The following is a 14,517-nucleotide window of genomic DNA, read 5'->3' on the forward strand; positions in this document are numbered from 1 at the left end:
GGGAACGCGTTATGTGTGAACTGGACGACGCTAGCGTTTTACGCCAAACGCTAACGCTAGAGGCAAAACGCGTCTAGTGTAAACAACCTGTAGGTTACGTATGCTAGCTGTAAGTCAAGCAAAATGTAATTTTAATATAGGTACATTAAAATACAATAAGAGTCTATGGCAGTTTTATTACATTTTTATGTTATGTTTGTGTTATTTTGAAGTAAATAATCTCAATTTTTCGTGACAGTATTTTTATTACTTTGAGCGTTGTTTACCAAATTAGGCCCTTCTCTAGTAAACAGCCCTTAGGCCTACACCCTTAATCCGGTCCTGCTGAATATAACTGCGTGACTGTTAATAAGTATTTAATAACAACAATAAATAAATTACGCTAACCCTGTTTGTATGTGAAACCAGCTTTGCGCTTTATAAAATCATCCACGCATTTCGGGGGTGCGGAAACGGAAGTTATTGGTTTCAGACAAGCTGTGCAATGTGCATAGTCACACATCTTTAATGCGGGCAGTAGCACATAAAGTAGCAATGTGCGATAAAAGCGTTGCTTAAGATTTTGAATTATAAGGTTAAACACAAGTATACTTTAGTGTGCACATAGCACCTTATACACAGCAAGGTAACAGTTCCAAGCTTTGTATATCAACAGGGCAAGCCGTGCAATGTGCATAGTTGTAGTACTGTAAGGCGTGCAGTGGCAATGTGCGATAAAAGTGTTAGCATTGCTTATATTTTAGTGTGCATATGACAGCCATCTATATACGAACCACATCTAGGCGGCAGTTCCAATTACTGATAGGACGTTAGAGCCTTTTAGTAGACTTCTCGAATGTCAAAGTCAAAACACCAAACGCTGTGTTTAACGCTAGTTGGGATTTTTAACTAATTTTGCAACTTTACACATTAGTTAAGAAAGGACTTACCTAACATCTTTTTGTTTAAGGGGCGATATATAAACTCGATAAAATATTTGAAAGCATTTGTTTAATATTGTAATTATCATGAAGTTACGAGAACGCTGTTAGTCTCGTTTCGATATTTGGTGTCGATCTTTCCTTTGTGTTATTTAGAGATCGGCCGATATCACTTTTTGGGACCGATAGCCGATATCGATTTTTTATAGAGCTGGAAAATGTTTACGACTTAAACTAATTTAAAATAAAATCCAAATAACGTTTTAGTTTATATGCCCTTAATGATTATAAATTATTATTCAACTATTATTTTGCATATTACCTTGGCGTAATGATAAAACCCAAATTTTTCAAAAAAAATAGGTAAGTTGTTTGTTGTTCAGGAAAAATTAGATCATATTTTTGTACTAAAATATCGGCCTACATTTACCGATACCGATATATCGGTAGAAGCCAAATATCGGCCTATCTCTAGTGTTGTTGCGTTGGTATTTTGTAAGTTACAGATAAACTAAGAATGTGGTTGAAAATAGAAAGCAAATCGCTATTGAAAGATTCTGGTAAACGATAAACGTTTTTCTGTTAATTGTGCAACATAACAATAAAAGTCTGGTGACACATTTGCGCTTAAGATGTATATAAAATTTAAGACACGTAAAAAAAGGCGAATTTAACTTAGTTGCAACAATAAATATCAAAGATCATTGCCAAAAGGTCGTGGGTATACAGTGCTTCGTATTATTAGTTAGCTACTTCATACTTTTCAGAAGTAAAACTAAAACATGTCAAACCAGCAAAGCAATTTTGTTACGATGGAACTGACAAAAGGGAGCGATGATGGATTTTCTGATGACTCTGTTGCCACGATTACAGATTGGTCATCACAAGAACATCAACCAGTAAGTGAAGATTCCGATTGTGAAGAACAAAGTGACTTGGATCAAATGGATATTTCTAAGAAGGATATAAGTAAGGATAATCCAACAAAGAAGAACAAAAATACAAATGAAAAAATGGCGTTTCGATGCAAGATTTGCGAAAAGTTGTTTAAAAAGCCTCATAAGCTTAATATACATTTGTCCACATTTCACTTCAAGAAACACAAATGCCAAGTTTGCAAGAAACTCTTTGGAACAATAACCGCAGTAGGAATTCACATGAGAATTCACACTGGAGAAAAGCCTTTTAAATGTGCTTATTGCGATAAATGCTTCAATCGAGCAGACAACCGTAAACGACACGAACTAATTCACACTGGGGAAAAACCTTACGAATGCAAAGTTTGTGAAAAGCGATTTAGTCATATTGAAGGCCTTAAAAATCATAATAGAATTCATACTGGGGAAAAACCTTACGAATGCAAAGATTGTGGAAAATTTTTTATTCAGGCAGCACATCTTAAAGATCATGAAATAATTCACACTGGGGAAAAACCTTACGAATGCAAAGTTTGTGAGAAGTGTTTTAGTCATGTTGGAGGTCTTAAAAATCATGCAAGAGTTCATACTGGAGAAAAACCTTATGAATGCAAATATTGCCTAAAATGTTTTAGCCATGCAGGAAGTCTTATATATCATGAAAGAATTCACACTGGAGAAAAGCCCTACAAATGTACAGAATGTGAAAAGTGTTTTGGCAAGGCAGGAAGTCTAAGTAGACACAAAAAAGTTCACTCTAAAGAAACCATAGGAAAACAAAACTAGTAAAAATCGCTCTAACGATTTCTTTCAAATGCATATTTTATTTTACTTCTGAATCTTTTCAAACTAATAAACATTGAGACAACAAAAAAGAACAAAACAAACTATTTATTGTATGGAATGTGAGAAATGATTTTGTGAATTCAACGAAAATTTGATAATAAAGTAAATGTAAATATTGAACGAGCGTTAAACACTTATTTAAAGTACAAATGTCGATAGTTTAAATAGAAAATTCTGCTTTTTTAACCCACTTAACCTCTGAGTATTTATTATCGTTAAAATAGTTAACGGTTAAAATCTTCATTAAGTTCTGTTAGTCGTTTTACTCACTGTATATATATCTTTCTGCAAGGTTACAAGTTAATTTGCCCTGAAGAAGATTACTTGTATAGGTAATCGAAACGTCGGCACAGAATAAATATTTGCTAGAAGAACCCACTTTTTAATTGATTTAAAGAGATATTTTCAATGTCACAAAATGCTACCTACTTCTGTATGAGCTTTGATATTCTTATTATATGGGCCGAAAGTTTATTTTGGGGACACGATTTTTGTCCGAGGCTTTAAGGAAAACGTGTACATGGTAGAATTCTAAAATTTTCAGACATGACGTAGGGACAAACAACAATATGTGACGTCATCGTTTCAGTTCGCTGTGGCTATCGACTCCCATCTAGCGGCTGAAAAACTTCAATACAGAATTCGTCAATATTCGCTTGATTTGTTAAGTTCGCGAAACGACTTGGCACCACGCTGCGTATTTTATTGTCACTGGGGTAATAAGCCGAGCGTGAGAAAGAGGCTTCTCTTAGTATAACAGCTTATTGCTGTTACAACACAACATATTTTGTCGGCGCAAATTTAAATGCGAATTACCTCTCTGTTAGCACCTATTGTAATTGTTGCTCCATTTAAACATATCAACACCAGGCCTAAACAAATATAATTACTCGAAGCCGCAACAACAAAATGCTAAAGTTTTATACATTTTTAGCAACGAGTTACAAAGCTACGTCATAACATGGCTTCATACAAAAATAAATCTTTAAGAACACTGTGTTTATTTAGTTTAAAATCGCAAATTTTCGATTTAAAATGTGACTTATTAGGCACATAAACGTGTTTTGCATATTGCTCGAACCAACAGATTTAAGTCTATTTTAACAGTGGTTGCGCGGACCAAACCATGGTAAAAATTACCGAGTAAAATTGAAAAAGCATAGCAAACAATAGGCGTTAAATCATTTAAAGATAATAATAATATTTTTTTTTAAACATGTTAGCTGGCCGAAATTTAATAATACGGCCGTACGCATTATTTGCGTAAATTCTATTTATTAAATATATGTTTCGATCATTCTCCAAATACTACGCCATATTTGAACCACTTTCGCATCTAAGCCGTAAATTAAGTGGGGAAATTTTCGGCCCATATCTGTTTTTGCTTGCAGAAACAATAGAGCATGCAGCGTATATACTAGGCGTTAACCATTTAAAGATAATGATTATATTTGCATGTTTCAGACCGATTTTTGTCCGAAGCTTTATAGAAAAAGTATACATCGTAGAACCTTCAAATTTTCAGACATGGCGTAGAGTTGTATGTAGGTGCTTTGTAGAAGTTTATGAGGCTGTACGCCCAGGGGCCTTTCATTGGGGGGCAAAAACCTGAAATATTGCGTTTTAGCTCTCTGTAGCTAACGACTGCCATCTAGCAGCAGAAAAACTTTCATACAGAGTTCGTTCATATTTGCTTGCTTTGTCCAGCTTGTGAAGTGACAAGGCGACTCACCGCCTGCTGCGCTTTATTGTACCGCGCGCGAGACTTTCATTGTGCGAAGTGGCTCATCCAAAACTGGGCGCGTGCGACTTGCATTTTGAAAAGAGGCTTCTCTTTAGTAAAATTACTTAATGCTCTTAAGAAACAACATATTTTACCGCCGAAAATTTAGATGCGAAATCTGGTGGCAACTCCAATCCAACATATCAACACCAGGCCTACACAACTTAAAATTGTGTGTTGATATGTTGGATTGGAGTAACATACGAAACAGGTGCAAATAGCAAAATTCTCCAAATACGATTTTTTCAAATATTCTCCAAATCGTATTTCATTGTACTGTGGCGGTAATACACAAAGAGGTAAGGCCGTGAACAGGGCTGCGGAGTTTTCAGTAAACAGAGTTTTCCTTTTTAGCATTAAAATGTATAGCTTATATTTTGCTTTATTGTTGTAAATTTAAAGAAAGCGTCTGCTGAGAACCACCTGATGACATACACAAGTGGTTCCTAATCTTTTTCAGCCGTGTCCCCTTGGTAATTTTCCCATGCCTTGCGCCCCCCCCCCCCCCCCTCTCTACGAAAAGCACTTCGGCCTTTTTAATTAAATATTACTGAGACAACTTGAAAATAGTGACGTTTGTCGTCGGTCGCGAAAACGCGTAAAAATTCGGTTTAATTGGCGCTAAACTGTAAATTTAGGAGGATTTTAGCTTTGGACACCTAATAAATTGCTTGTGCACGAGATGATTTTGACAAACGTGTTGGCATTCACTCCAGAGTGGCATTTACTCCAGAGTTGTACGGCTGCGATGTCAGCGCAAATAAAAATGTAAGCGCAAGAATTAAACTTTGCGTTATCGTGTTTCAAAAGATGTGATAACACACAGCAACAGCAGCAATATTGCAAAAACATTATCGATTCGCGCGAAAAAGCATGATCGATTTCGCGGTACCGTCATTTTGTGTTCAAAAATAATGTAATATAGTTAATGGACATTCTAGTTTGCATGCAAAGAGTCTTGAGTAAATGGAATAGGTATTTTTTTACACAAACACTGTACTAATTTGCTCTCTAGCAAATGACGCACACACGACTTCGGGAAATTAAAATACTTTTATTGAGACTAGTTACTTCAAAGTACAAAAACTAGTTAAAAAACACCGCTTCATAGCTCTTCGTCCGTTGATTGCTGGTATGCATCGTACGGGTTAATTTTACATGTTAGGGGGTAATCTAGATTAGTGTGGTCCAACTGCAGGAGTTCCGCTTTTTTGGCCCGCGAACTGATAGTCAGCTTTGCTTCAATCTAGCAATTTCATTTTAATTTTTGTTTCTTTGTTATTGTAATTGACGAAAACAATTGTGAATGATCCTTTGTGGTGCATAACAATACCACTTTGTTCAAAAATAGAATATCTACCTCAGACGTCCCATTGATCAATAAATTATGTGGCATTATTGGTGTTGAAATTATTTAAATTATTGGTATTGAAATTATTTCATACCTACCGTAGCTGAACGTAGGTGTACATTTCATAAAGTTAGAGTATATATGCCATAGGCTAAGTATAAATATAATTTAAGCCTAATAATCGCTATTTAAAAACATTGGCCCGAAAGATAAAAACAAAATTGTTTTTGGCCCGCGATGAAAAGAAGTTGGACCACGCTGATCTAGACTATCGTTTATTGGTAACATTCCAATAAATGGAGTATTTTTAACCGTATAGATTAGTTAGAACATAGCAAACAAGTCAAACAAAAATACGTTTGTCTTGTTTAAATGGACAAAACGTTTAATTTAGAAGGAGACGTGAATGGGGATTTGGCACACAAAAAAGATGCTAGCACAGGACAAATTTAGCAGCATTTTTGAATGAACTGGAGTGTTGCAATGAATTGTGAAGTCATGCTGTGGCGAATTTCAAATCATTTCTTAAACACACGGAAAGTAAATTGCCTATTTAAGCCTGTACAGCGACCAGGTTGTTTTGTGGCCGGCTGAAAGGTTCTTTTCACACAACCATGATGAGTTCTGTCTGGTGCCCGTAAAATCCCTCATATAGACGGCCAGCATTGCGTCATTTCTAAAACGTACGATATATCTTACAGGTTGCGAAGGAAGTGGCCTATAGGCGTATTTCGCTAATCAATCACAACCCAGGAACATCACTGTACACTACAGCTTGCAACCAATCACGGTTGAATTACGCCATTTGTTTAATCCAGTGGTCGACTCCCGCCATTAGACTAAAATAAAAACAGCCTCAACGTAGGAATGACAAACAATTCAAAATAAGACAAAAAGGACTACTGTGCCTCTACATAGTCCTATAGGCGCTGGTCAAACTAGTGTGTCCAAACGTCGACACCAAAACGAAAACCCATGTCCTCCGATCGTCACATACTCTCTCCCCACAGTTTCAGGCGTTATTTTCGCCTTTTAAGCCTTATTCCGATGAAGTTAGGCTTATTTCGTCAGGTTTCGGTTTTATTCAGACGACTTAGATCTTATTATGTCTTGAATATTACTGTGTATTTGGCCTAATTATGTTGTTGGTCTTAATACTATATGGACTATGATTTATAGATTATCTCTGCTTTAGATATTGTTGCCTTGTGGGTCTTATTGTGTGTCAGCAAACTGTGGGCGTTATAGCCGCACATTGATTGTAATGCATTTTAAAATTTTGTGTTGCAAAAAGTTGTTATTTCAGTCCATTGTTGACTTATAGACCAGGACTCGACCCTTACCCAAGTTTCCATTTACATACAAAATGTTAGGTGTTTCGCGCAATATTTATACCGTTTTAAATCAATTTAACCTAAGGGGTTGCATACTACGGCATGTTGTGCCGTGTGACTTTCAAACTCCATAAAGTACAATTTGTCTTGAATTATAGTAGACTATTGAGTCGTTATTTTGAGCAAAAGTTGAATCTTAATGAAGTTTCGCCAAATTAAACACGACACGCACGATTAGACTGGATTTCAATAGCATATTTTCGCACGAGTTTGCACGAGAACAACAGGCATTATTTAAATTAATTGTTTTCCAATATAACTTAATGACGTCAATATAACTTTGTGACTTTTGCTTATGCAGCAAAAAAATGTTCGCCGATCACTGGTGTCTAATCGCAGCATACGCAGTAGCAGTCGCTTTGTGTTACTTTATATAACGGGAATCTACATGGCAATGCTGTCTTGGTGATAAAAGCTATAAAACGGAAACTCTTGACAGTATTGTAATGATTTATGACTTTTAGTTGAGTTAGTGCCCCTAATCGGTACAGTTTACCGGTTTTAATAGTTTAGCATTTCATTTTATGAGACAAGGACTTGATTTGGAATCGACTTGCTGTAAATGACTTGACTTGTACTTTGAAGTTATTTCACAAATGGTTGACTTGGACATTGTTATTTGACGAAAAGACGTGACTAAGACTTCTTAAGTCATTTTGAAATGACTTGTTTGCTTAAGACATTGCTCGAAGACAAGCATGACCTCCCTGTATCGTAAAGGTTTATGCGTCATTAAATAATCCCCTTCTCTTGCGTGGTGTAGGTTGGTTTAAATAAGGATCTTACAGCTGACAGCTTACACAGGAAGTATGCGTAAACTAAGACGGCGTAATAGCATTAAAGAATGGCAGGCAGTAATAGAAAATTTCTTGCATATAGTTGGAGATTGTCAGAATCTAAACTAATTGTAACCCTTAACATGGCGTCGATGTGGATTGTGTTGCTTCTGCTTTTGGCGTTAGAAGATTTCCGAACAGGTATGTGTCAGAACTATCACGTCTTAAACATATACTTTATACATTGGCGTACTACTTTTTTATACTTTAATAACATAAAGAGCAGCGTTAAGGAGATCGGATAACCTGTCTTATTCTGTAGGCGCAATGGAAAGGTTTTATGTTCATCTCATGACCTTACTCTATTATACCTTGTAGCAAAATAAAAAACATTTTTTTAAATATCGCTTGTTATAGGGTGGTACAAATTTTTACAGTTGATGGCTAAAAGTAAGCTTCACTTGTGTACCTTTAAAAATAACATTTTAGTGGCTATGGCAACTTTTACGTACAGCAACTTTTTGTGTGACATGCACAGTATTCGCCAAGTAATTCATTTATGTTGTTTTATATTCAGATGCAAACAGCTGCGATCAATTAAAGAATAAGGACACCTTATACTGTTCCTGTACACCCCCGTCCACTGGCAAAACGTGTCAGACATGTAAGTAGTTGTTAAGTTGATTATGAGTTATGACAACCTATAGCGGACCTGGACAACTAGATATTTCTAGTTTTCTAGTTTAATAAATTAGAACAAAATGCCACTATTTCTAATCTAGTTCGTAAATTGCTTTTATGCTCTGAGTCTAGTTCTAATCTAATTTTTATTTTATTGTTAACAAGCCATTTTGGATGTCAATAACATAAAAGTGAAAGAATAAAGTATTAAAAGGAAGAATACCTTTAAAGTAGAAAACGTTCGATTATGTAGCAAATCATGACTAAAATATATCTATGCTAAATTACCGTCGGATCGGCACCGATATCATCGTAGTATCGGACGAGTGACGATACTATCACTTTACATCGGGTATCGGCTCCGATTCGATATTATCGGACATCCCTTTATCGGAGTACTAGAATAACGAAATAATAGAGACACTCAAATAGCGCTTGCATTTTGTCCATACAATAAAACTAAACTATTTTTTAGCTTGGAAAACGCTTGCCCAAGGGCCAGTTGGACCCCAAGGGGCGCCTGGACTTCCTGGTATGGACGGACCCCAGGGTGCAGTCGGGATGACTGGCCCTTCCGGCACCCAAGGCCCGGTTGGCCCCCCAGGACCCCAAGGACAGCCCCATGAGCTTAATTCAACAATTGAACAGAAAGTGAAAGCCGTTTTAAGTGGTAATGAGTGATGTCCGAGACTTGGAATTATATTCAGATACCCGATACCCCATATCTGGGGGGAAAAGTTGCTCAGGGAACATGCACCCCCCAAAAAAAAGATTTATAAATGTTGTTATCTTAATAATTTGTTTTGTAGCGTTTATGAGCAGTACCACAAGAGTCGATCACAGGCATGCCACACCTCCAATTGTCATGCACTGTTACGTCACAAACGATGTAGCGATTGTCACGTTGGGTGCACTATTTTGTTTTTGCTCATTCAATTAGTTTTAAGTATAATGTTAAAACTCAGTTACTTGTTGCTCGAAACGGTTTGCTAGCATACTTATTTGTGTACGACACGGCAGTACATACAATGGCAAAAGGCAAATAAAAAAGTTCAAACTTTTCCCTCCAATTTTTCGGCTGGTTACGCCACTGCTACCTTTTAAGTTAGAATTCCTGCGTTGGGTTGCAAATTATGGCCTAAATTTGTTAATCAATACGGTATCGTACCACCCTACAATCAGACGAGTCCCTATCAGTGTTACAAACAAGTCATTTTAATATGATTTAAGTCCCGGCCAAATCCAAGTCACATCAATCACTGATTTCAACATAAAAAGATAAACCTTGGAAACCTCGTCCGATTAGGGGCAATCAACTAAAAAAACTAAAAAACAAGTAGCAATATGAATATTTTGCATGCAACAATTGAGATTAATAATTCAACAAAACGTTAAATAAGAACACTTAACTTCAACCCAAGTCATTTGGCTCAATGAATGAAGTCCAAGTCAAGAAAACAGTGACTTAGGTGAACTTAAGTTAGTACAACACTTTATTTATACTCCATACTACCACTTGGTTAGGGTATCGGCCTCAATCCTCTACACCAGCGTTTCCAAAACTTTTGCCTTGTTGACCCGTTGCAATTATTTTGATATTTCACGGCCCCATAAAAACTCAAGGATCAGTTGACCCATGTTTCTTATAGTAGTGCAGTCACGGTTCTTTCTAATGTAACAACTTTCTAACTAATACAGTGGTTACCTTTTTGTTCTCGCGACCCCCTTTGAGTTTTCGATTGCGCGCCCCCCCCAACTATAGTGTATGAAAAATAAATCTGACTAAATTAAAAACACATTTTAAAATTGGCAAAATTCAAAAGGGAAAAAATCTAGTTTAGGATTGTATCAAAATTTGGCTAAAATGTGCTATGCACAACAAGCTAAATTTACGGTTTGGGTCAGGGTTGCCAGAGATTGACATTTTAAGTCAAATAATATTTAGCATGAACCTAGTGCGAAACTAAAGGTAATCAATGGAGGTAATTGTTCTTGGTGAGCAGTCAAAATTCCTTACAAATTTACAAAACGGTTAGTCGTTAACAGCAGTGCAATAATAAAGCTGTCTGTAAATTATATTTCTCTTTGGCAAAACGGCAAGACCAAAATTTTATTACCGGTATTCTGTGGATGTTTTGGAAAAAGCTATTTAAAATTTTATGATACCGCTGAAAAGTAGAAATACTTTACCTGTAACCTATTGTAAACCTAGCACAACTCTTAATGTTACTTTGCCTAGATTTCAATTTGGAACTAAAGCGCCCTGTACTACACCTGACGATTTAGTACTGCAGAAAATTATTGCAGAAATAGGCATCAAAATCGCGAACAATTTTTCAATTAATGTTGTTAAAGTTGGTATAAACAAAGTTTGTAGGCATCGGGAGCCCGTGGTTTTACTTCATCCCACAATGTTTCAAATAAATTCGGCCAAATTAGGAAAGAAAGCTTACTGTCCTAATGAATTGCAAACCGTCGGACACAGCAGTTAAATTAGGACAATTTATTGCTTTTGTTTCCAAATTTTAGGCCATCTGGCAATCCTGGTTTGAGCGTCCATTCATTTTTATTAGACATCGTTTGACTGAAGCTAGGCTTGATTTATTAATTGAAAGTGTAATGGTGACGTCATAAACGCGACAGGTTCACTGCAGCAAAATCCGCACAAAGACAAATGTTAGACCGGCGGTTATTTTGCTCCTTCTACACTACTAAACTGTTAGTTCATATTGCCTAATTCTTATGATTATTTCCTTAATGAAATTGTACATGGCGACCCCCCCAGACAGCCCTTTGCAACCCCCTTGGGGGTTGCGACCCCCCAGGTTGAGAACCACTGAACTAATACAAACGATTCGCTGATAGCAGGTCAGCACAGCACAATAGATGCGTTATAATGTCATAAAGATGACAGATAATGTTTAAAACATAGACTAACGTTTAAAAAGATTCGCTAAATCCTAATGTTTCAAAACTTAAAAACAAATTCTCATTGCGGACCATCTGAAAATGCTGTACGGAACCAGTTGGTCCGCGGAACCGCTGTTCTACATTTAGCCAATGTCGCCATTGAAAAATTACCACAATTTTTCCTCTTTTTTCAGTTTTCTGTCGTTTTTACCACAGACCGAAAGCGGTGTCCGGGACTGGTTTTCAATGGAACCTGCTTTTGGTTGCCGCGGAGTGTTGTAGAGCTAGGGACCTTCTATAAGACGAAGGCTCAGGATCTTTGTGCTTTCTACAACGGTTCGCTTGTCGTCATAGAAAGCAAGGAAATGTATGACGCTGTTTACAAATATATTCAAGACACGTGGAATCTCTACAGCAATGATCCAACAAACACTGCGATGGATGTGTGGCTAGCAATGGGATATAAGGTATTTGACGATTGCCTACATTTTCATATATATACAAAGCCAAGTAGTTCGGCATAAAAATATAAAGCCACGTATAGAATGCATCAAAAAACCTGCAAAGAACAATATCTAAAGCAGAAGTAGTTCTTATACTTATTTTAGCGGGGTTCCCTAAAATTGTTTTTTTTTGCTTCGCGCGGACCACGGTAGACAAGGAAATTTCTAAGATGACGTCATGAATTGATGTCACAAATTTGCTTCGCGTGGATCACGGTAGGCAAGAAAAAAAATTCAAATGACGTCATAAATTGACGTCACAATATAAATAGACTTGAGAAATGATTTCAGGCAGAAAAATGTAAACGGTAAATGAAGTCTAAATACATTCAGTGCAAAACCTATTTTTAATTGATTACGTCAAAATATTTACTAATTTTTTAATTAGGCCTTCAAAGACCCCCACAACTAGTTCATGGACCCCATTTTAAGAATCCCTGCTTGTTAGTATATATATATATATATATATGGCCCTATATATAATGCCAAATAGTGCTGCATCAAGTATAAAGCAATGTATATTAATGCATCAAAAAGTCTACAAAGCAAAAACATCTAAAGTAGAAGAGTATATTTTAGCGTAGCATTAAGACCAACGACATCATAAAGCCAAATACACATTAATATCCACGCCAGAATAAGAACACAAATTGTCCGAATAAACCTAAATCTGTCGGGATAAGGCCTAAATGACAAAAATACTATCTGAAACTGTAGGGAGAGGCCCACCTCGGTGTAGTCTGTAAATTTATCCTTGTTTCCTTTATTTCTGCTTATTGCCTCAGCAGTATTTATACATAAAAAATAAACAAATAAATAGTTATTCCGAAATATTACCTACTTCTACATGGGTTTTGATATTTTTACTACGTTTAACTAAATCTCCAACCATACTCCTCAAAACTTTTGTTTTAAAAAATACAATTTTTTTTAAAAGCCACTGTATTACTTACATTTAGAACGGAGCGGTCTATAGCCCCACTGGCGGACCGGTTTACACGCATATACGCACGGAATTAACGATGACTACTAGCACTGGTGTGGTATTGACTGTACAAACACGTCCCGGAAGACCTGCATCTCAAAATGGATACTACACGAGTGGCGATGCAAATAGCTACGCCGTTCCTTTCTGTCGTCTGCAAATACCCAACCTCTGACTAATTCACTTTCTATCAGGACTTTGGAGTTCGAGTCTGACTCGAGACTCGACGGAGTCGTGTTAGTTTGCTGAAGTCGAATCAAAACTTTGGTAATTTGTAATTGTAATGGATATAATTTATTACAATTTTTAATGTGATTGTAATTCTAATGATATTGAGGCTTTTTCATTTTACGTAATTCTAATTGACATTGTAAATAGATGTAATTGATTACAGTTTTTAATGTAATTGTAATTATGTACTTCTAATTGTAGCCTAATTGTAATTTGCCTAAATTGTCAGTCGTGTAATTTTGCTGAAGTTCACTCAGGACTTTTGTACTTTATAATAGATGTAATTAATTACAGTTTTTAATGTAATTGTATTTATGTTGAAAATGAATAAAGAGCTATTCGAAGCGTTCAAAATGATACCTACTTCTGTATGGGCTTTAATATTCTTATTACGCCTTACTGCAACCTCCAACCATTATGCTCCAAAATGTAATTGTAATTCTAATATAATTGAGTCATTTTCATTCTGTAATTCTAAATTGTAATTTTAATTTGCCAAAATTGTGATTCAGCCGTGTAATTTTGCTGGAGTCCGACTTGAGTAAGACTGCCTAAGTCCCGAGTCCGACGTGCGCATGCGCAATAACAAATTTCGAAACTCCAGAATTCGTAGGGACGTTCGATACTTGACATTTAATTCCGATACCGATACCCAATATTTAAGACTAAAAGTATCGCTATCTGATTCGAAGTCGATAAAATCATTATCGTGGGGAAGTTTAATTTTGTTAGCCTACAGTTTTTCAAGAATTCACCTTTAAGGTAGAAATTGCTCTAATATTGAGCAAATCATAGGTAATATTCCTATGTTAATCAATTTTCGAAACTAATATGGCCGTGGACATTAAATTGTAAAGGTGAAATAGCACATATGGTTAATTTTCCAACCACGTATACTGGATGGATGAGTTACATGACATCACTATAAGTGGATTACTAAATATTGACTTTAGTTTAGTTAAGTAAATGGGTTAAATACAGGCTATAGACTCTTTGCCGGACTCACACATTTGGCCTAGGTCGGACTTAGTAGTTAGACTTCGTTTAAATTTTTGGACTACAGTCGGCCTCGTTTTTTTTTTCACCGACTCTGCAGCACTGCTTCCGGGATTTGAGAGCATTCGGTGGTTATACCACCTTAACTGCAATTAGTCTTCATTCAGTCAAACCTGCTCAATACCATCTTGCTTAACACACAATCATTGTATATTTATGGTATT

The 14,517-nt window shown here is 36.2% G+C and overlaps 1 protein-coding gene across 1 annotated transcript in view; it reads left to right on the top strand.

The window, feature by feature from the left end:
• Nucleotides 1-1,702: 1,702 nt before the first annotated feature.
• The window catches only part of LOC146141632 (uncharacterized), a 30,165-nt gene continuing 17,350 nt past the window's right edge, over nucleotides 1,703-14,517 (top strand). Inside the window, exons 1-3 of the mRNA XM_083390215.1 lie at nucleotides 1,703-1,889; nucleotides 8,565-8,651; nucleotides 9,144-9,338. Coding sequence (XP_083246341.1) covers nucleotides 1,703-1,889; nucleotides 8,565-8,651; nucleotides 9,144-9,338 — 469 coding nt within the window. The remainder of the gene's footprint in view (nucleotides 1,890-8,564; nucleotides 8,652-9,143; nucleotides 9,339-14,517) is intronic.

This window comes from Ascidiella aspersa, chromosome 5 (genome assembly GCF_963924565.1).
Source record: "Ascidiella aspersa chromosome 5, kaAscAspe10.2, whole genome shotgun sequence".
Lineage (NCBI taxonomy): Eukaryota > Metazoa > Chordata > Ascidiacea > Phlebobranchia > Ascidiidae > Ascidiella > Ascidiella aspersa.